This window comes from Clytia hemisphaerica, unplaced genomic scaffold (assembly GCF_902728285.1).
Source record: "Clytia hemisphaerica strain Z4C2 unplaced genomic scaffold, Clytia hemisphaerica genome assembly, whole genome shotgun sequence".
NCBI lineage: Eukaryota > Metazoa > Cnidaria > Hydrozoa > Leptothecata > Clytiidae > Clytia > Clytia hemisphaerica.
The window spans coordinates 260,956-284,986 of NW_027104448.1; the positions used below are offsets into that span (position 1 = coordinate 260,956).

At 34.0% G+C, this 24,031-nt stretch overlaps 1 protein-coding gene across 2 annotated transcripts; it reads right to left on the reverse strand.

The window, feature by feature from the left end:
• Positions 1-36: 36 nt before the first annotated feature.
• Positions 37-21,005, reverse strand: LOC136821018 (MAU2 chromatid cohesion factor homolog). 2 transcript variants are annotated; one of them, XM_067077254.1, is made up of 21 exons: positions 20,686-21,005; positions 20,146-20,163; positions 19,854-19,928; positions 18,766-18,867; positions 10,556-10,653; positions 9,840-9,867; positions 9,303-9,467; positions 8,778-8,850; positions 8,392-8,462; positions 6,808-6,898; positions 6,269-6,375; positions 5,131-5,208; positions 4,384-4,449; positions 3,830-3,919; positions 2,695-2,738; positions 2,026-2,103; positions 1,693-1,804; positions 1,205-1,295; positions 728-811; positions 421-464; positions 37-240 (listed from the first exon to the last, which is right to left on the reverse strand). In XM_067077254.1, the coding sequence occupies exons 1-21, from the start codon at positions 20,965-20,967 to the stop codon at positions 229-231; spliced, it is 1,809 nt and encodes a 602-aa protein (XP_066933355.1). In that variant the 5' UTR covers positions 20,968-21,005; the 3' UTR covers positions 37-228. The 2 variants fall into 2 exon arrangements, with proteins under 2 accessions (XP_066933355.1, XP_066933356.1); XM_067077255.1 differs by lacking the exon at positions 18,766-18,867.
• Between the last annotated feature and the right edge of the window lie 3,026 nt (positions 21,006-24,031).

Genomic DNA, 24,031 nt, shown 5'->3' on the forward strand with positions numbered 1-24,031 from the left:
TAATATTTTATTTGATGATGACTTTTTTAAATTCTTATGACTCGTTGTGTTGTGTTTTCAATGAAAAAGAGTGAAATAATATAGAAGCTTCATTCTGAAAAAAATTCATGTGTGTCTAAAATGGTTACAAATGATAATAAATAAAAAAAGGTATTCTAAAAGCTTATAATATATTTACAATGAATAAAAAGTCTAAATTTCTAAAGGAGAAGTTGCATAGACCATTCATCAAACGAAATCCTAAAAGATAAAAAAATATTAAAAGTGACATAACATAACAGAAGCCAACGAGGACACAGTGGCCCTAACAAGTTCTAGATTGGGAATAAATTTTGCCCTGTTAATTAATTATTTTATTTTATTTTTAAAGATGATAATAGATAAAGAATTTAACAACCAAATTTCAAAATGTTTACTTACTTTTAGTAAAGCATGTTCTGTGCGTTGGCCAGCCATGAAATGATCTATTAATGTAAAAGTGAGAAAATATCTGAAAGGGTAGGGCGTCAAACGATAAGGTCCTACCCATGTTTGGTGTGATACAAGGTTTGTCATGGCAAAAAACAGTGCACTATGGTTTCGCTTAGTAAAGAACACTTTTAAGTGAGTTAAATCATACTGCTTGTTCTTTCCTCGAAATGATGAAATCTTATTGGTTAAAGTTCATCAAACAGCTCTGAGATATCATAAATACATAAATGTTATAAAACAGAGACACGAAATAAACCTTGTAACAGTTGTGTGGTGTACATGTTGTGAAGTTGAGCGCCCTCTTGTTCACCTTGTTGATCGTTCAACAGTCGATAAATGTCTACAAAGAAAGACATGTCAGGAAATTATTTAGTTTAAGATAACAGAGGCCCTAGGGCGGTGTCCCTGATAATGTCATCACGCCCAAGAATTCTAATTACGCCATCACGCCTAGAAATATTCTTTCATCCCACAATCACACCAAAGACATTTTCTGAGATCAAAGATCGCACAATCACGCCGAAAAAAGGCCCAATCAAGACAGCACACAAACGCTAGGGGGTCTCTAAAATATACAGTTGACTTCTCGCTATTACTTTCTCTTGAGCTCGAACGGGAAAATCTAATTGATTGAATTAGAGAAAGAAAGATTCAAAACGTAGAAGAGTAAGATCAAAATCGTTTATCATATCTCCGTAACCATTTGCTTATGGTGTACACCAATCATACTGACCTTTCAATAAAGAAGATGCCCATAATTGCAAATATACATCTGGTATCTTGTTAGCCACTTGCATAGCTGGTACTACCATTGTTACTGCTTCCTGTTGTACAAAAAAACAGGGGTTACTACAGTGTACAAAAAACTAACATTAAAGGATGGTGTAACAATGTATTAGTGACCGTTTGTACAAACAATTGTTACTGGGGACTTTAAAATAACAAAAATATGAACAACACCAATATATAAGAACCTAGTATAGTACCGTGCAATTAGATTGAAGTGGTCAAAACAAGGTTTTTTATTTAAGACGGGAAATAAGTTTAACACACAGCAAATAAGCACATAAGTTTTAAATTTAGTTGAATTATGCAGAATTTTGGGACGGAAAAGCTTTTCTATATACTTTGCTGAGACGCAAGAAGAACTTTTTACACTTGCTTTGGAAACATTGCTGCCATTGCATATAGATCAGCCGTAATTTTCACAACGAAACCTACCTGGGCGTTTGCTTGAGAAGTAATGACATGCCCAAGGAGAATCAAGGAACACGCAGTCATCCGGTTCAAGTCTTCTGTGTTTCCGATTCGTAAACTCTCTCGTAAAAATTTCCTGAAATGAAAGTGAAATGAAAGTCGCTGTCATCGCAGCAAAAGGTCCAATCTCAAAATCAGTGTCTGAGAAAACTGAGACATTTTTTACTTTGCTAAACTTCAAATTTCGAGATTGACCCTTTTTAGTAAAAAAATAAAAAGGAAAATGACACCGGATTCAATATAATTGAAGTTTTCAGTTTTCTACAGCAAGATCGGGGGAACAAAAATATATCGTACTTAGCATCATCATAGTTCGATTCGAAGAAGGTTTTGAGGCCCATCATATAAAAATATGACGACCGTAAATTCTTTGACCTGAAAAAAACACATGATATTTCACCGACAATTTTTGATAAGCTTCGAATTTTGAGTTTGAACTATTTGTGATTTAGATGTGTTTTGTTTTAAGGAATGCGAATCGGCATCAAAAACGTCACGTCCAATCAACAATTTTTTTACTGAACAGATTTTTGAGGTGGGAATCGTTAACAACACCATTACAGTGAGGATAGATTTTATGATCCAGAAGGTTTTAAATTTGCTCACACGTTTTTTTATAAGCATACAGAAATCTAAAAGCTAGCTCGAAGATGCTTAGATCAAGAAATTGACAAGGCTGAAATAATCAAAATTCTAGAAAAATTCCGAAAATCCTTAAAATCCCAGCTGAAAACAGCCAAAATCGGAAAATCAATGCTTAGCATTTGCTTAAATTTTCACCATAATCTGAGCCTATCTACCGTTCGGGTTTTGATCATCCCAGCCTTCAAATTTAAAAGAACTTATTCAATATTCAGCCACTTTCAATAATGCTGAAAAAATAGCTTCACTTGTTTCGATTATACTCAAATTGAACAAACTGGGAGTTAGTTACGTGGACGGCCATCATTCAATGAAAATACTCACCGACTTATAGTGTCACTGTTCAGGCTTTCCAGAAGTTGTTGAAACTAGAAAAACAATATTTTATGGACCTACCTGTTTATAAAACGAATAATAAAAGTTTAATGAAGGCAATGTAGAAACAGAAACTGAATAATCTAAAATTTTGAAAGTTGGTGCCATAAGTTTTTTTCGAAAAATGAACTTTTTCATATTTAGCACACTGTAATTCTCCGCCTTTGTACAAAAAATCAGGAAAAACTAATGAACAGATTAGATTGTTCTTCCAAGAAACCCTATTTTTGGGCATTTTTTGGGCCCAAAATTGGCCCAAAAAGATTTTTTTTCGAAAATCGGGCTCCGTCACATTTTGGTAATCTACATTTTGCACCTTTGTATCAAAAATCACAAAATTCTTATGACTCAAAACCGAAAAAAGTTGGTTTAACAGACGAACGGACGAACGAACACAGGTTAATTTATAGGACCTCCAGGTAGGTCCAAAAACGGTGAAGATGATTTAAATACGGTATAAAATAAACACAAACAGGGGCGTCAAGCTGCAACCTTAGGTAAAAACTACCTCAAAAGCATTTAATGTCCGTTCCTCGTTTCAGAAATATATGTTGAGAACTTATTGAAACCATAGTGTAAACGTAGAGCTTTAGGCTACGGTGTACAGGAAAGTCTTTCTTCCTAGACTGCTCCACTCCACCCTTGATCCTTCTCTTAATGCTGAGCATCAAGCAGAGAGTTTATACAAGGTCGTGTGTTCGATTTCTGACCGGAAAAATATTACTTGATAACTCTCTGAGTTGCACCCTTACCTTCTGGTAGATACTATATTTTCTAAAACCTGATAACCCTAAGGCTTTTTGGCCACTGTACTGAACGCCTCTCTCGTTTTTACCAAGTCAGTTGATGAAATAAACGGGGTAGAGGAGGTTTGGATAGAATCAGACTAAATATTTCGAAAATAAGAGACTGTACTTTTGGCAGCTGCAGATACATTTTCAAAATAAGGTCCAAAATTGGAAATCGACAAACAGGTATAGCGGGCGACATAATGCCTTCTTTTTAGGGCTCACGCCAGCTAAACAATCAAATATTATTCTTGTGTCCATCTAAAAACGTTTGGGCTTATAGACATTTAACTTACTGCAACAGCTTTCTGCGGACCATTCCTGATATAGATGACGGCTAAGTTCATTGCAGCCACACAATAAACATCACATTGATTGTTGGAAAACTGGAGAAGAGAAGAAATAAGAAAATAATAACGGGTTTAATGATATTTTCTAAATTTGGCCGGGCTCGGTCCCTGCTCTGGTATAACTCAATGCAATTTTCACTATTTAGGATATGATCTCCCAAATTCAAATCAGACCACTCTGCTCAATTTGTACTGAAGGTGAGCGAGGCAAGCCCTTAAATTAAAATGACGACACCAGGTTTAGTTCTAAAGTATAAACCACGGAACAGATTTTACATTTGGAATTCTTACAGCAAGATGGACTTTCTTTGTTTTAATCAATAGTTTATCAATAATTCCCTAGGTAATTAAAGGATTTTCGTTACAAAAAAACAATCATTTTATGTCGTCAGCAAGATTAGCATAAATCATGAGGATTTTTCTTTATACTGATTCCGGACTGATGTTTTTTTCGTACAAGCTGCACTAAAGCTAAAAAAAAATTAAAAAATTTGACAAACCCTTAGAGCTTTTTTGAAGTGTTCTTCTGCATCGCCCATCAGATTCATCGACATTCCATACAAACCCTGTAAAAAGATCATGGTGTTATTTACATTTCTTTTCTTTGAACTTGATGCCAAATAGTACGAAATGTACTTGTCAATATCAATTACAAGACTATCTATGAAATTGATACAAGCTCGACTGAATCAGAATCTTGCTAAGGCAGGGTAATGCAAGATCGATTTGATAAAATACAAAGAGTCGTCAAAATTTGGATAGGCTAAAAGGCACTGGAAGTCGCAAAGTTGAAGTAGATCTAAAGTCCCGGCATCGAGGACGAAATGAATGAATGAGGCTGGAAGCCTCAGATATCATATTCCTCTATGCATAGGACAGGTAAACACAAATTTCCGGTGAAAGTGTAATCAATGTTTTAGAGTCGACAAACTCCGCCATGTAGTTTTCTGTTTATCGTCAGATTGTCGAACATTTCATTTTCAAAACATTCGAGTCCCTGCTGTTGACAGCCAGAATGAAAAACAACATGGCGGGCTAGAGTCAGCTTTATATTATTTGAAGCCAAACTCGGCCAAGTCTGTAGAGATCAGCGCTGGAAGCTCGTTTGGACAACATTAAACGCGGAAATAAATATCCATTACAATTTCACTGACTCGTAAACCCAACGAAAGTTGCCTTTCAAAAGGAAATAGCCTAGGCTATAACGAAAAACCTAAATGATCTATGTGTTTATATGAAAGACAAACCAAAAGCGTATGGAGGGCAGGTTTCATGGATGTCATCAGCTGTTGGTCTTCTGAACATAGTTGACATGCTTTTCCAATCTGAAAACATAATACACAAATTTGCTAACAGAAAGAATAAAATAAGAAGAAGAATTTTTTAAGAAAGGAGGATCAAATTACTATACATTTACCCAAAACGCTCTTCCAATAGTTGCTGCATCTCAGTTTAATTTAAATTTTTATCTTGAAAACTAAAGAAACGTCATGTGCAAAATTACCACAACCAAACCAAAAGGCGAGCTTCTTGAAATAGAGAAATAGAGAAAAGATGCGCAAGCGTGTCCAAAATATTCAAAATATTACATATTCAACTTGCACAAATATAAACATTGCATCCAAGTTTGGAAAATAAACAAACATGACGAGGCTCGATTAGAGATGTAGAAAAACTTTTTATTAAAACACTATTGAGGGATCAGAGTATATATAAACACAATTTAAGTTGTATTTAGTTTATATATTAAATATGAGAGTCACAGGTTTAAGATTCTGATTAAACATGACCCGGTAAAATTACTAAAGAATACAAATACACGGTTTTCGAATTAGTTTTTTACTTTGACCTCGTGTTAATTTGCACGAAAAAAATCAAGTAAACAAAACAGAAAGTGGCCGTACAACAGGTGATTCTAGCACATTTTCACATTTTGACGTTGACATTGACGATTTTGAGCCAATAATATTAAAATGATAGGACAATAGTATAATCTTATTTCTTTTATTTAATTCAAAATAATAAAATTACTCAGAATTGGGAAATATTTTCAATCCCAAGGGGAGTTTCTTTATTACTCTTGGGTGTCTGATAAACGGGGGGGCCCTCCCCCTCCCCACCTTATAAACGGGGGGGGGGCAAATTACCAGGGGGTTGAAAATTGTACCTCTAAATACTACCTCTCCCTGCCCGTATAAGGTAATCATAGGCTAAAACTGGCGATCTAGAGCAAAATAAGTGACTCGTCTTTTGAAAGCTGAAAAATATTTTCAAAAATTAATAAACGAGGGAGTCCTTATAAGGACGGGGGAGGGGTTGGAAAAAATCAATAGATTAGCAAGCGGGGGGGGCGTTTATTAGGCACCTGAGAGTATCTTTACAAACCTCTTGAATTGCATGAGATCCTTGACCCTGAATTATACGACACATCACTGCGTGCTCCAGTAATGATAGGTTGAAAAATGAAGTCACGCGATTCTCATTACCAACAGCTATGAAAAGAAAAATACTGTCTGTCTCAAAACAACCTGCACTATATACAAAAAATATTTAATGTGCTTACGCAAAGTTGCTTTTTAATGAGAATATGCTCTATAAGAATAGCGTGTAGTAGCATGGACAATGGGAACGCAAAATCTGTGTAAGAGAGCAGATTTTTATGACATCATCCATTGATAAAATAAAAAGATAATTACTGTGTCATAAAAGTCCGTTCTCCTAGCTACACAAATTTTGCGCCCCTCTTGTCTACATAACTGATTCATAATGAAATTGTCTAAAAAATTAAGAATATGCTAAGAATACCATCATAAAATTTGGCAATATCATATTAATCTTTCCTATTTGGTATAATTAAGTGCTTCACAAAAAGAGCCTTTTGGAAAATAAGCATATCTTTAAAGTTTTTTTAATAAAATATGAACCTTTTAATTTTTCTATCAGAGATAGTGCTTTTTCAGTGTGTCGCAAAGCTCTGTCCATCAAGCCAGAGTGCATTGAATGCATGACTGTCACCTGTAGTAGGATAGTTTAAAACACTTACACGTTTTTTTTTTATAAGAACAAACTATATAAGAACATAAGGCTTCGAGGCCCAAAAATTTAAGAACATTCTAAGAACATTCTAAGGCTTTGGAGACTTAAAACATGCATTTTCTTAAGAAATTACATCAAAATGCTCAAAAAATGCTGAAAATAAGAACATTTTAAGAACATTTTTAGGCTTCAAATCCAAAAAACTAAGAACATCCGAAGGCTTCAAAATTTTTTGACGTTCTTATAAAAAAAAAACGTGTAGAATGTCGACGGTTTAATTACTGAATGCATCGAAAAACATAAAAAAGCCTGTCTAGGTATTACACGCTTTTTTATAAGAATACCTTCTATATGAATATCAGGGTGAGATTTCAGAGTTGGAGCAATAAGGCCTATTGTTTAGAACAATAGAAAAATAAGAATAATGCTCACCGTCAGCCAAAGTACATTTTTCTTATAAAAAAGCGTGTATGCTATGTATTAGCTTTAGGACAAGAATCTTTAGTTGATTCTTTTGCTGTTGTATAAAACATAGCTAAACTTGTTTTCAAATAAAAGTGATATCGTTTGCTTACTCATCAATTTTAATTACAAGCTTTTTACCATTGAATTGACACGGATGTGGAGCAATATTGGTCAGAAAGAGGAAAAGAAAAACTATTTTTGTTTATTCAGCACAATATAACGCAATAGCGAGATGCACTGTCCTGATATGCACCATTTGTCTGATGTATAATACTTGATTAACTGATCTTAATTGAAACATTAAAACCAAGTATGTATTTCCTCTATATATTGTAAAAGGAATAAACTTATTCCTAAAAAGGCCTATGATATTTCAACAAACTTTCTGGATGTACCCTAGTATATAAGCAAAACATGAAAATGCTGAATCTAGTTAACCACATAACAGACTTGGTGCTTCTATTACATTACAAGCTCACTATGCCTTTTCTCTGCCCTGAAAACGATTAGAAAAATTTCCAAGTAAAAAAATGACGAGACTCTTAGCTACAAAATAAAAACGCCGTATAGTCGTGTCAGGATATTAAAAGGGTAAAAATATTTGAAATATTATGTTTCCTACTATGAGTTGGGCTTCTTGAGACGTTCAAGGTACCATTTTAGAATTTATTTTCAAATTATGATTGAAAGAGGCATCAGAAGAATTTTTTCTTTAAAATTTGAGATGTTGCCTGTTGATAGGTCCATAGTCCGTATTAAAAAACCTGGTCTGGAAGATTATTGTTTTAACTTTTGGTTAGTTTTTTCCTTTGTTAATATCAAAAGATAAAAAATCGATTTGCTCAGTTTTTGATCACGGTTACCAAGCACTTCTCATGATCAAAAAGTGAGCAAAACAAAATAATTTCTCAACGCTAGTTCAAGGGAGAAACAATGGAAAGAAACAAAAGGCTTTCAGACCGGGGCTTTTCATACGGACTATGAAAGGTCATTGAGCAATAGCTTACCAAGTAAACCAGAACGCAAAGATGATCCTTGGAAAGCCATTGAAATCCTTCTGGGTCGTCTGGTATAGGTACTACGAAAAAAGCACATAATTCACTGTAAGATATAGAAACCACTGACAGAAAGCACAATTGAAGAACAGAGTAACAGGTCAGGCTACGTTTAAATTTTTGGCCAGATGTTCAATAAAGTAAGCTCATACCGATGAACTTAACTTTTTAACCATTTTATATTAAAAAATATGTATTATTACACAATAATAAATTACATATCATCTAGATTTCTCGAGCTTCATAAAAAATTGGAAAAGAAAATGTCCATTTTTGATAATGGTTGCAGATAAAGAATACTATCATCATAGATTTAAGAACTTGAAACAATGTCATACCTTCATCTGGGGTAGCAGCAAGAGTCTGTATACTTCTTTGAAGTTCTTTTAAATCTTCTTTACCAGTTTTAGGCTTAAAAATGGGAGGTAGGATTGCCAAAGGATTGATAAAAAAAGTACCAGTAGTAATGCCAGTTAGAGTCAAATATTTAAATATATCACTCTTTCTCTAGAGTTATTGCGTGAAAAAAAATCCACTAATGTCCCTGGAAATTCAGATTATTTTACCGAGGCACTTTTTATTGTTGGGTTTTCTCCTAATAACTCCAAGTAAACAAAGTAAAATTTCATTAATTTTTCAACAAAAGTTACGAGGCATTTGCACTTTTTCTCCACAATAAACAGAGCTGACTTTGATACTAACCCTAAATAGCCCTGCTGTCATCACACCACGAAAAAAACTACGAATCTTTGATTGGTTAGTTGTCATTCGAAGTTTTCAACGAACATCGGGGCTATTATTCCCAAATCACCCTCCAAACCATGTTATTACTAGTACTAGCACAGGTATTTTAAATAACTTACCCTTCCAGTGACAATGTAATAGTAAACTTTGAGAAAACCAGAAAAGATTTTGATCGTTTCTCGTTTATGAATAGAAGGTGCTTTCCCAACATATTCTTGCTTCATCGGTTCAACTGAATTCAATGTTTGTTCAAACTTTGGTAAGTCTTTGGATGCAAGATAGAGCTATAAAAGTAAGTATTAATATAGACCATTTCACACTCGAATTGAAATGAATCATGGGTAATCAAGGACTAGTTGCGCTCTAGTAACGACTTCCGGTTAGCTAGGTACGCAAATGAAAAATCGTCAAATTTTTTCAAAACTTTGGACCAATAGTAAGTCGTCATTAACGCGCAGTGGACCTGATTACCCATCACGCTTTGCGACTGTGAAATGGCACAATCTTTTGACAAGTATTGGAAATGGAGACACTATTTCATTATATTATCAACAAATTAATACTTTCTCTTATTGTGGTGGAGGGAAAGCTTTTATCCATTTCAGCAACAAAATAACAAAAAACGAAATTTAATAAGTAAATTGAAAAGCGCATACCAAACATTTGCTCAGCATATACAAAATCCTGAAAAGTAAATTTAACATATCAACTCTTAGAAGATTTCTGAAGAATATGTCAAAAAACAAACTCTTATACTGTATGAAAAAAGAAGCTTTTGTATGGAAACAAAAAGTCAGTCTTTATCAAACCAGTCTTTATGAATGTGGACCGAGGTTTTTGATTCCGTAGGGACTCACTCTTAATGTCATTCAAAATATTCTCTAGCTTGGAGAGCTTCATTTATCGGCGATCCAAAAATTATCAGCAATCTGATTGGTTAAAAAGAGTACAATATATCTTGTATTTACATGTAAAAATATAAATTGACGAAAAGATGTTGTTGCATTGTAGCGATTATAGCAGTAATCTAACGTCTAACGTCAATTTGCTATAAAAAGAGTGCCCTGTGCTTTTTTCCAACACAAAAAGTGCATTTTTTGGGTCACCGATAAACCTATTAGACATAAGCTCGTATATTTTTTTTTGAAAAGACCAAATATTGAAAGCCATAAGGCCAGTGTCCACTTTCACGCGAATGGCGCGAAACTTTTCACGTTATTTGTAACGTCATTGGTTGATTAAAAAAAGAAGCAATTCCATTGGTCAAAATTGACGTAACGGTTAAAAAACTTGAACTTCCTTCAACTTTTTTTTTGTTCGCGCGAAACTTTTTTATTTCGCGCTTCGCACGAAAGTGGACACCGGCCTATACCTGATGTATTCATGGCGATTTTCTTTGGCAGTGCTCTCGCCTAATGCTGATAAAAGTTCAATTGATACATCATATTCCCTATCACGTGAGTGCGCATCCTAGAAACAAGATAAATAAAGTCGTTTCAGGGAATATCCAAAAAAATATTCAAATCAAATTATTAAAGAATAAAATTAAAAAATATCACTCCATATTTTTCACAGCAAATAGATCACAGCAAATTTATTTTTTTTAAAGACTGTAATGTTACAACCTATATAGACCTTGAGCAAGCTAAAGTAGAATTAAAGACTAATAGGCAGATACCATTGAGATTAATTACCGCAAATTAGGTTACACTGCCTCACATGTTTTACAAAAAAATCAAAATTCCTCAAAAATCATAAATCTATGAGAACATCCCTATCTATTCCCCATTTCCCCATTCCCCCTCTTTTTATACACAGGTTCTAAACCTTAAACCTCCCTCCAAAAAAAATACTATAAAGTTTGGTTTTTCCACTTGTTTTAACTCAACATTTTTTGAGTATTCAAATTGGTCTGAAGCTAATTCATGATATTCATGACGTAATCTTTTATACGGAAGCACCCGAGATAACCCGGAACTAGTGGCAAAATAACAAAAGACTAGTGGCAAATTTTGCCACTAGTTCCGGATTATTTTGTGTGCTTCCGTATAAAAGATCACATCATGAATATCATGAATTACAATCTAAACAAGGAGACTTAACAAAATTTTCTTTCACTTTCATTTGCAAAATGCTTTTATGCAAAGTGTGTCGGAAAAAAATAGCTTGATAGGTCTACATAAAAAGAGACACAGACTATATTATAGTCTGCCAGGTCTGCGATTTATCAAGGCTTGGAATGAAGATATGAAGAAGAACTTATGCTCCTCCCTATTTGATTTGGTTAACTTCTTGGTTTAATATCCCTCCACAACAATCCTGTATAAATTCTTTGCAATCTGAATGGAAATACATTACTTTTTCAAGTAAAATTCTTAATCTCCTTTCTAACATTTTGAAACTTTCAAACCTGTAATATCTATATATATTTAGTCAATTTTGTACATTTCAAAGAAAATAACCAAGAAAATCTATCCTAGTATCTTTAAAAGAAAATTTATTTTCCCAGGGGGTAATAACATAATCTATTATTGAGAGAAACAAATAAAATATTTTCTATTTCTCTGTATTTTTCAAAAAAATATTTCTTGAATTTTCATACTTATATACAATGATAGATTCTATGGAAATTAGAAGGTTTGAGAATCTATCCTTGTATTTTCTAAGCAAATTTTGTCTTGGAATATACTCTTAGGTTCCAAATAAACGGGGGGGTTCGAATAAACGGGGGGGCTGGAAAATTTTCTAGATTTTAATAAACGGGGGGGACCTAATTGCCGGGGGGGTTGGAAATTGTACTTCTGAAACCCAAAAATAAGGTAAAAATAGGCTAAAATCAGGCTATTTAGAGCAAAATAAGGGGCCTTCTCTTTGACAGCTGAAAATATTCTTAGAGATTAATAAACGGGGGGTCCTAATAAGGTCCGGGGGGGTTGGAAAATTTTCGAAAAATTAACAAGCGGGGGGGCCCGTTTATTTGGAACCTAAGAGTAAATCTAAGTCAAATTTGTCTATCATATCTATTACGATTCAAGTGAAGCAGAAAATCTATTGTCATAAATTCCTGAGATAAATAAGTAGAAAGATTTCAAAATATTTTCAAGGAAAATCACCCACCATGTACTTAAAAAAGTATATCCTACTAATTTCCAAAGAAAATCATAACCAATTTCTGATAATTTCCAAGGAAATCAAGATACAAGGAAAATCATCCTTTTTTCCTTGGCAATCTTCCCATCGAGTGTTTCAAAAAAGTGTACAAGTTTGGATTCAGAGTCTGATAACGCATACCTCCAAGGAAAACCATATCTCGTATTTTCCAAGGAAAACCATATCTCATATTTTCCAAGGAAAACCATATCTCATGTTTTCCAAGGAAAACCATTTTTTCAAATCTTTCAATGAATACCACATCATGCATTCTTTAAGGAAAACCAATTTTTCGTATTTTCCAAGGAAAACCATGTTTGGCATTCAACAAAAACCTTATCTTGTATTCTCTAAGGAAAACCACATCTCGTATTCTGCAAGTAATACTACATCTTGTATTTTTCAAGAATTACCACATCTTGTATTCTTGAAGGAGAGCCACATCTCGTATTCTTCAAGGAAAATCACACCTCGTATTCTTCAATGCATACCACACCTCGTATTCTTCAAGGAAAACCACATCTCGTATTCTTTAAAGGGCTACTTAGACTACACAATATATTGAAGATCAATATATGACAATATTGTTATTTATTGACCCTTATGTACAAAGTAAATAACAGGAGCTCTTTTCTTACTGTAAACAATCCCCCTATAGTGATGGATAGTTGCAAATCAAGCTGACAATATATTGTGGACATCTTCTCAATATATTGCCTGACAATATATTGTGTAGTGTATGTAGCCCTTAAGGAATATCACATCTCGTATTCTTCAAGGAAAATCACACCTCGTATTCTTCAATGCATACCACACCTCGTATTCTTCAAGGAAAACCACATCTCGTATTCTTCAAGGAAAACCACATCTTGTATTCTTTAAGTAATATCACATCTCTTATTTTTCAAGGAAAATCAGAATTTGGAATTCTCCAAGGAAAACCACTACTTGTATTTTTTGAGGAATACTACATCTCGTATCCTTCAAGGATTACCACATCTCGTATTCTTTAAGGAATACCACATCTTGTATTCTTCAAGGAATCTCACACCTCGTATTTTCAATGCATACTACACCTCGTATTCTTCAAGGAAAACCACATCTCATATTCTTCAAGGATTACCACATTTCGTATTCTTCAAGGAATACCACATCTCGTATTCTTTGAGGAATACCACATCTCATATTCTACAAGGAAAACCACATTTCGTATTCTTCAAGGAAAACAACATCTCGTATTCTTTAAGGAATACCACATCTTGTATTCTTCAAGGAATATCACATCTCATTTTCTCCAAGGAACACCACACCTTGTATTCCTTAAGTAATATCACATCTCTTATTTTTCAAGGAAAACCACATCTTGAATTCTCCAAGGAAAACCACATCTCGCATTCTCCAAGGAAAACCACATCTTGTATTCTTCAAGGAAAACCGCATCTCGTATTCTTCAAGTATTACCACATTTTGTATTCTTTAAAGGGACATTACAGTAGTAAAATGTAAACATTGCGCGAACCACGTGTCATTAAAGAGAACAATTAAAATCACGTGTCCAAAACAAACTTGTAAAACAATCGAACAATCAAAATTAGCCATATTTGGTTTGATTTTTTATTTTGACATGTGACATTTGTTTTGATTTTGTATCCGCTGCATACAGTTTGATTACAAATTTCGCAAGTACTGTTATGTCCCTTTAAGGAAAACCACACCTCGTATTCTCCAATGAAAACCCACAGGAAAAAATTTTCGATTTCCAAGGTTGGAAATTCAATATTTTTGGGTTGGAAATTTTGGTTTTATAATTGAAGGTTGGAAATTTGAGCGATTACCCTAAGCTGATTTGGAGAACGTAAATTACCCATAGGTTTTGTAGAATAAACCAATGCCCTTGAAAAATCAAGTGAAAAAAACCCATGTAGAAATGACAATTTTCCAAGGCTGGTTGGAAAACATGACTTTTTGAGTGGGAAATTTTTATTTTCCAAACAGTTTGGGAATTGAAAAAAAAGGTCAAAAATCGATGTGAAAATACATATTTTAGTAAATTTGATACCTCAAGTTGAAAAACTAGACTTTTTGGGTCGGAAATTTGTGTTTCTCCCAAACAGTTTGGAAAACGTTAAAAATCCATGTGGAAAATACATTTTACTAAGATTGAGACCCTTTCTTGGAAAACTAGACTTTTTGGGTTGGAAATTTTTGTTTCTCCAAACAGTTTGGAAAACGTTAAAAATCCATGTGGAAATTACATTTTTGTGAAATTGAAACTCTTTCGATTGGAAAACTAGACTTTTTGGGTTGGAAATTTGTCTTTTTCCAAACAGTTATTTTATATTCTTTAAGGAATACCACATCTTGTATTCTTCAAGGAATCTCACATCTAGTATTCTTTAAGGAATACCACATCTCATTTTCTCCAATGAAAACCACACCTTATATTCTTCAAGGAAAACTACACGTCATATTCTTCAAGGATTACCACATCTCGTATTCTTTAAGGAATACCACTTCTCGTATTCTTCAAGGAAAACCACATCTCGTATTCTTCAAGGAAAACCACATCTCGTATTCTTCAAGGAAAACCACATCTCGTATTCTTTAAGGAATACCGCATCTTGTATTCTCCAAGGAATCTCACACCTCCTATTTTCAATGCATACCACACCTCGTATTCTTCAAGGAAATCCACATCTCGCATTCTCCAAGGAAAACGACATCTCGTATTCTTCAAGGAATACCACATCTTGTATTCTTCAAGGAATATCACATCTCATATTCTCCAAGGAACACCACACCTTGTATTCTTTAAGTAATATCACATCTCTTATTTTTCAAGGAAAACCACATCTCGTATTCTTCAAGGATTACCACATTTTTTATATTCTTTAAGGAATACCACATCTTGTATTCTTCAAGGCATCTCACATCTCGTATTCTTTAAGGAATACCACATCTCATTTTCTCCAATGAAAACCAAACCTCATATTCTTCAAGGAAAACTACACCTCATATTCTTCAAGGATTACCACATTTCGTATTCTTCAAGGAAAACCACATCTCGTATTCTTCAAGGAAAACCACATCTCGTATTCTTTAAGGAATATCACATCTCGTATTCTTCAAGGAAAACCACATCTCGTATTCTTCAAGGAAAACCACATCTCGTATTCTTTAAGGAATACCACATCTTGTATTCTTCAAGGAATCTCACATCTCGTATTCTTTAAGGAATACCGCATATCATATTCTCCAAGGAAAACCACATCTCGTATCCTTCAAGGATTACCACATCTCATATTCTTTAAGGAATATCACATCTCGTATTCTTCAAGGATATGATTCTTTACAAAGGTGCCCTCAACTTTTTCGGCATTCTTCAGCATTACTTATTCCTCTAAAACTTCCAAAACATTTACAGCTGTTTTGAGAACCTGACAAAACATTTCTTGTATTTTCCAAGGAAAACATTTCTTGTATTTTCCAAGGAAAACATTTCTCATAATTTCCAAGGAAAACCACATTTCGTATTCTTCAAGGAAAACAACATCTCGTATTCTTTAAGGAATACCACATCTTGTATTCTTCAAGGAATATCACATCTCATTTTCTCCAAGGAACACCACACCTTGTATTCTTTAAGTAATATCACATCTCTTATTTTTCAAGGAAAACCACATCTCGCATTCTCCAAGGAAAACCACATCTTGTATTCTTCAAGGAAAACCGCATCTCGTATTCTTCAAGTATTAACACATTTTGTATTCTTTAAGGAATACCACATCTCATTTTCTCCAATGAAAACCCACAGGAAAAAATTTTCGATTTCCAAGGTTGGAAATTCAATATTTTTGGGTTGGAAATTTTGGTTTTATAATTGAAGGTTGGAAATTTGAGCGATTACCTTAAGCTGATTTGGAAAACGTAAATTACCCATAGGTTTTGTAGAATAAACCAATGCCCTTGAAAAATCAAGTGAAAAAAACCCATGTAGAAATGACAATTTTCCAAGGCTGGTTGGAAAACATGACTTTTTGGGTGGGAAATTTTTATTTTCCAAACTGAATTGAATTGAATTGAATATATTTTCGCTGCAACACAGCAGGATAACCCCTTACAAAAAAAAAATAGATTTCTCTAATACAATGGGGAACCTAGAAGAAACTGAAAAATTATTACAGAACTAAAGAACAAATGAATAAACGATTATCATAATATTAATAGTGACACAAAATAATGAATATAAGAAATATTTTTACTTTTATTTTATGAAAATTTCTTTGAGTAGTTTTATCTATAAAGTTCTTCCTGTTACACGACCCACCCCCTCCCACCCTGGGAAAACACACTAAGCTCATGCACACACAATTACGCACACACACACACACACACACACACAAAGATTATTCGTTTTCAGCTTTGTATTTGTCTAAATAGAATTTTGTAGCTAAAGATTTTAGTTCATCAGTATCAAGGTTGTGAAAATCAGTGTCAGGATGATTTATTAGTAACTCATTCCATTGTTTTGACGAAAGACGAGAGAAAGAGTTAAGTCCCAAAATTTGTGGTTTTGACCGTTGAAAGTTTTAGTAGTTTAATAGCTTTGCCCCTGGTGCCAGTTTTGTGATCAATTTCATCAAAATTAAGTGTTGATAGGACATCAGATGGAAGATTACCCTGGAGGTATTTTTGAATAAATAAGATATTCATTACTTTCACCTGATCAAAGATTTTGAGTAATTTAAGTTCAGCCAACAGGGGAGTGGCAGAAGTTCTTGGTTCACTAAAGGTCATGAGTCTTAGTGCAGTGTTTTGAAGAGTAAGAATTCTATGTGTGACAGTATTGTCACACAGTCCCCAGAGTTGACTAGCATAGCGAACATGAGAAGCAAAAATTGCATGATAAATGTTTAGAAGGATGTGAATTGGAACATAGTGACGAAGTTTGGATATTGCCCCATTTGCCCTTCTCAATGTAGCAGCAACAAAAGAAGTATGAACCTTCCAGTTTAGATGATTGTCAAGGTGAACACCCAAATACTTCACACTCTTACTTGGTGATAGAATTTTCCCGCAAAGCTTAATTCTTGGAATACAGTCCATCTGTCTCCAAGGGGAACGAAAAATAACAAACTCAGTTTTGCTAGCATTCAAAGAAATTTTGTTGGCATTAAGCCAGCTGACTAAAACTCTGAGATCAGCATTAACCCTCCCACAAAGACTCCATACAGTTTTTGAAAAATTTAGTAAATGAGTATCATCAGCAAAATGATATGTTTCAGAGGTTCTTATACAGCGGTGAAGATCGTTTATATACAACAAGAATAGCAGAGGACCCAAGACTGAACCCTGAGGAACTCCATGATTAATAGGTTTTAAAAGGGAATTTGAGCCTGAAAGAGAAACATACTGAGAGCGGTTAGTGAGGTAAGATCGGAACCAGTCATTAACAATGCCTCTGACTCCGTAGTGATCGAGTTTTTCAAGTAAGATTTCGTGATCAACTGTGTCGAAAGCCTTTTGTAGATCGACAAATACACCACAGGCAAACCCACCATTGTCAAGATAGTTTCGGATACGTTCGACAATATTAATGAGTGTATGCTCAGTAGAGTGAGCCTTACGAAAACCAAATTGTCGAGAGTAGATTTGATTATGGTTTTCAAGAAAATCAGAAAGACGTGAGTACATCACTTTCTCAAAAATTTTTTCAATGTTAGATAAAAGTGAAATTGGCCTATAATTAGAGACTTCAAGGGGAGAACCTTTGTGTTTGAAGACAGGCACAACTTTGGATATTTTGAGAGTAGAGGGAAAAATACCACTGAGAAAGGAGTAGTTTATCAGCGCCGATATTGGCACAGAAATATCAAGTCTTAAAAGTTTAAGGATTTTTATAGGAATACTATGAGGACCACTTGCTTATTTATTGAGAAAGAGCCAATCACCTTCGCAATTTCTTGATTAGTGGTTGGTGCTAAGAGGATGGAATGCAGATTTGGATCTTTCATGAAACTGCTGAAGTGATTGTAAGAAGGCGGCATTTTTTCACGAATAGAATCAGCTATAGTAGTGAAAAAATCATTTGTTTGGGAATCAGTTTGGGAATTGAAAAAAAAGGTCAAAAATCGATGTGAAAATACATATTTTAGTAAATTTGATACCTCAAGTTGAAAAACTAGACTTTTTGGGTCGGAAATTTGTGTTTCTCCCAAACAGTTTGGAAAACGTTAAAAATAATGTGCCAAAATTTATTACTCTTAAAAAAATGGAATTTTCGATTATAAAAATAAAGTGAAAAGTGTTAAAGATCAGTTGTTTTCTAAATTGATTCAGCCTAGGAAATTGGGTATTTGTTTTTGGTCTTTCCCAACTTAATACTTAGATACAAGATGAAAATAAATAGAAATATAAAAGTATCAGACTTACAGCTAGTTGAAACAAAAGTCGATAATGCCAATGTTTTAGTTTAGACTGGACTGATCTTTCAAGCGCTTTACGAAGTATATTCTTTGCTAAAGTTCCTTGCCCCTAAATAAAAAGTATCTAATAAGACCTTTTGTAGGACAAAAAGTCATGTTGAATTGAATAATTAAAAAAAACTCCGGCATCACAACAAACACACAAAAGCATATTACAAGTTTTTTTTTAGACTGGCTCGGGATGCAAAGGTTGAAGGCTTGACAAGGCTGAAGAATGCTTATAAGGATGCTTATATTCCAAGCAGAAATTCTGAAAATCTGTTAAATCCTAGCCAAAAACAGCCAAAATACATTTTTCGTAAGCTCGGGTAATATGCTTAAATTTTTACCATATCTAAGCCTAGATATGCTTGTAAGTCAAATGCTTATAAAAAACATGTAGTAAATGCATGTAATAAATATTCTCTTTTGATGATGGAGTTAGTTGAGATTGAATAGAATTCAACATAATGTCCCTTCCTATCCTTATCTAGGGGTACAGTTTCACTGTCACAGAAAAAGACCAAAACTATGTGTAGTTGAAATATGAGCTTGATACAAGATTTTCTGTACCTTTAAAAAAAAACCTTTCCAATTTTATACCAACTACCCTGGGAAAGATAGCAGAAAAATTTCCAGAAAATTCAGTGGAATCTTAGTTCGAGAAATGAAATCTTACCCAAATGACAATACAACATAAAAATTAAAAATATTAAATTGAAGGAAATAACATATACAATTAGTTGGTCCAATATAAACACCCTTCATCTAATTACAACACCCTTTTTCTCAACATAATTCTGACACCCTTCTTTAAAGATGGGAATAATAGGAAGGTCAGATACTGATTGAAAAAAGATTTTTCCACTCTGACTGCACAGAAATGTAGCTTCAATCAGTGATCAGTGACTGACCTTCCTATTATTCCCAACTCTAAAGGGTGTCAGAATTAGATAAGGGATGTTGACATTAGACCAACTTATGTGTGTTTTCAAGCATGAAAATAATCCACTGGCTGAGAATACTATTTTAAAATCACGAGTGATAAGTTTATACCTGCTCAATACAAAGAGAAGCCAAAATACTTGTGCTGTCAAAATATATCTTTGAAGATATGCCATCATCTTTCTCCTGTGTATTTAGTTTCCAAGTTAAGGTTATTTAAGGTCTTTTATTCTACAGTTAGATAAAAAATCATATTTTATATAATGAAGTATAAAAAACATACATACATACACTAGCCTTTATTTAGAAGAGCTACCCTTTCACTTTACTTTCAGTAGTCAGAATTCTTACATTTTTCCATGACAATTTTTCAAGTTTCTTTTCCATTACATTGAAAAGATACAAATGAGGTAATTTGATGCTGAAAAAGAAATGAAAAAGAACTGATATAAGCCCTGTATTTCTTAGTAGTTGTCAACAGCAGTTTTCTGCTTATAGTAAACCCTGAAACTGCACAGCGCGTGGGGGAAACCCTGAAACTGGGGACCCTTAGAATGAACTTTGACTTTTCTAAATTTTCAAATGTTTTGGGATTTTAATGAGAATCAAAAATCTCAGCAGGAAACAAACAATGAAAACAAATCTTCTATGACAATGTTCTCTCTGACGTGTATGTTGGTTCTGGTACAAAAAGGTTGAAAAGCTCTACATGCCAGTCTGGGAAACAAGGCATGAACACTGGATTTATAGAGGCCATTCATATATAGTAGAGTCCTGGTTATTCAGAAGCTGTACTTATTTGAATAATTTGGTTATTTGAAGTGAGTTGGCGTTCCCCTTGGATCTGTTTACCCAACTCACAGGCAAAAACACTCTCAGTTAAATTCAAACTTCATTCTTTTGCCTACACGTGAGAAAAACATGAGAAAAATTAGGAACCTACCGCTTGCTCTAGTTGAGCACGTGCATGACCAACATTTTTGGTATGTTGTAGAAGCAGCTTTGCCAAATTGAGCCGGCATTTTGCTTTTTCAAGTAGTGGCAAAGTTTCAATTGAAAGTGTGGCTTGTAAGCAATGAATGGTCTCTCTTATTCTCGATGGTTGACAAGAACGAAAGAATTCAGCTAAGCCAAGCAAGTTTCTGTAATCAATTTCATCAGTTTTTGAAAATGGAAGAACAGGTTTTGAAATGTCATCGTTTGCATCAGGAATAATGTTCGCCATTTTGTCTTCCAAAATCACGAGATTTCATAGTCTCCGAGCAGATTCTCATACTCCACGCATGGCACCGCGTATTTGAGGCACATAATCTTCGAGTTATATGATCGAGTTATATGGCTTTAAAATGGCAAATTTTCATTTCGAGTTACGGGCCTTAATTCGAAGATTTCATAACTCGAAGCTATATAACTCGATCATATAACTCGAAGATTATTTACCTCGTTTTTCTTCCTCCTTTCTTTCTTCTTGTTCATAAAACTTAGACTGGAGTCGTTTATAATGCGTGTAATACTGTAGTATAGGCGTTATATGATAATACGATCATTGCTACGGGATAATATTAGTTTGTATAAACTAATAAGACTAAAATTTGTTCCCTCCATTACTTTTTGTTTTATTTCTACTATATCTGAATTAGTCGTCTAGCTTGCTCGACTACATAAAACTACAGTTTGATGCTTGAATTTTGACTTGCATGAGTGTATGAGTTTTTACCACACTGGGTGTTCTTTGCTTGTACTTTGGCTCCAGAAAATTGTTTTGTCAGTTCTACAGATATTACAGATTATTTCAAGGTATGTTAGTTGTGTACTTTAGGCGTACAAACTTTCGCGAGCAGAAACTTTCACGATTTTCGCGAATTTTGGCCCTTTTCGCGAAAGTAAATAAATGTATTTAAAAATTCTAGGTAGGGCCATTCGCGAAAGTTTATGCTCGCGAAAAATTCTTGAAAAAATAGAAAATCTGTAAAACTTCAAACTTTGAATAAAATGTAACTTTTATGCTACTTTTTTGCCTGCTTAAAGACTAATAAGTCAAAGGACAAATGCTTCAAGCCAATCCAAGAAGTATTTGTCCCTCTAAGCCATTGTTTTATGTGAGAATTCTCAATTTTACGTCTTGATTCGCGAAAAATATTTTTCCGTTAAATTCGCGAAAGTAAATGTCGTGAATTTCGCGATTTTTCGTGATCGCGTAAGTTTCTGCTCGCGAAAGTTTGTACGCCTAAAGTATATAAAATACATTTGAGAGTCATATTGAATATTTCTAGCATTACTTCTTTATGATTCTACAAAAAGGGAGTGTTGTCGTTCCTTTGTAAGATGTTAAAACAAAACAAACGGCATTTCACTTTTAGATACTGCGTGGCCTTTGTGTTTATCTTTTTCAGGTACTTAGCTTCATCCTTTGAAAAGAATGGAGTGTTTTTTTTTCTTTCCATTTTTTATTCATATTTGTATTTTGGAGCTTCGACGACCGATGAGTTATAAGAATTCGAATTTCCAAACTAACACTCGAATTTCGAATAAAAACATTCGAATTAATGAATGAAAATATTCGAAGTTTGAAATAAAAAGTAGTATGGAAAGTTAGAGCAAGGATTTATTATACACTGGATATACAAGTAACAGATTTTTGCCGATTTCTCGTGTACTAGCTATGTCCGCAGTAATGATATTATTGTTCACTCTCCTTCCCTCATTAAATGATTTTTCGAAGCATTTTTATTGCATTTCTTATCGAAAATCACTCATCAAATTCCCAAAAGAGACTTAAAACTTTCCTGTGAGAATCAGATTCTTCCACTTAAGGTGGTAGTCTACCGCCAGATTTCAAAAGTCAAAAAATCACATTTTTGCAATAACTCAAGAACTTCTTTACATTTCGTAATGAAATTTTCAGGAAATGTATATCAACTATTAACATTTCTAAAAATAAAAAAAAATTCTAAAAATAACCAAAGACGGGGGTAAAATCAGCCAGGGGGTAAAATACTTTATTTTGCTTGTGTCAGGTTTTCTGAATAGTCGGCTTGACCTATGAAGTTAGTTTTTTTTTAAATGACTAATATTTAGAAAAGGTCTGGAATGAGTGAAAAAAGAAATTAAACTTTTTTTCCAGGGGGTAAGAAACTGAAAAAAAACGCTTTTTTGAGATTAAAAATCAGGAAACCAATTTTAAAACTTTTTAATCCATTCATTCAATGCACAATCATGTAAGGAAACTTCCCTGAAAATTTTAAGTCTGTAGCTACTCTCAATCCTAAGATATTTCTGACAAGGTGTTTGCAAACCCCCGGAATGGAAACGAGTTTTTGAGAAAATCAAAGAAAAAGACAAAAATGGGTATCATTTTAAGCTGGAAAGCTCTTTTCAAAAAATTTCTTCACTGAATACTCATCAAACCAGTCAGGTTTCATAAGTTAAAGTAAAACATTTCACAAAAATTGATAAATTATCCAAAAATCAACAAAAACATGTTGCGCTAAAGTTACGTAAATATAGCAAACTTTGCGGTAATCTTGCGATAACATCAAATTTGGGTGAAAACAGCCACATAAGTGTGACAAAATGTTCATTGAAATTCCAGCATGACTCTCTGTAGACATGGAAACTTTTCTAGTGCATATTTTTATTCACATAGACTTGAATTGACAATGAGCTGGCTTGATCGAAGGCGGCGCCTTCGCTTCGGTTACCGCCTAGGCGGTTATGAATGGCTGGTGTCAGATGAGAATGTGTGTCTCCAGAAGTTAGGCCCAGTTCATTATAATGCACATTTCTATCTCTGTTACATCATGTTGTGCTTGGAAATATCTCAGTTACATTTAAATCCACTACAAAACATTATGTGAGCCACCAAAAGCACACTGTCTATGCTCAAAACAAAATGCCGACAACTTAAATGTTTTTCGCAGAAATCCAGCAACACAACCAATGTAGAGCAGCTTTATTCTGTAGAGTCCATTCTTCATTTAAATAATTCATTTCAATCAAAGAGATTAAGTTTTGATCTAAAACTTGCCAAGAAATCTGCAGAATCATGCTTACAGCTTGCTTTTCAGCTGGTTTTGATGTGTTACACTACTGCAGCTACCATCTTTAATTTCAAGGATTACGTAATGCCACGGAAAATAATATTTTGACGCCCGAAAAGGGCGTAAAAAGAGCTTTCCTTTGGCGTATCACATTGCTATGTTTCGGCCGAGATTGAAGAAATAAGTCCTTAGCAACGGGATTTTTTCTGTTGCTAGGGCGATTTTTCAAGCACCCAACAGGATAAAAAT

Bases quoted from the DNA above. Each gene is read 5' to 3' on its own strand.
- LOC136821018 (XM_067077254.1), bottom strand. From the start codon at position 20,967: ATGGCGAACATTATTCCTGATGCAAACGATGACATTTCAAAACCTGTT. The intron at 10,654-18,765 runs GTAAGTCTGATA...TCTTGTTTCTAG, and splicing joins GACTTTTGTTTCAACTAGCT to GATGCGCACTCACGTGATAG. The intron at 2,104-2,694 runs GTGAGTATTTTC...TGTTTTTTTCAG, and splicing joins AACAGTGACACTATAAGTCG to GTCAAAGAATTTACGGTCGT.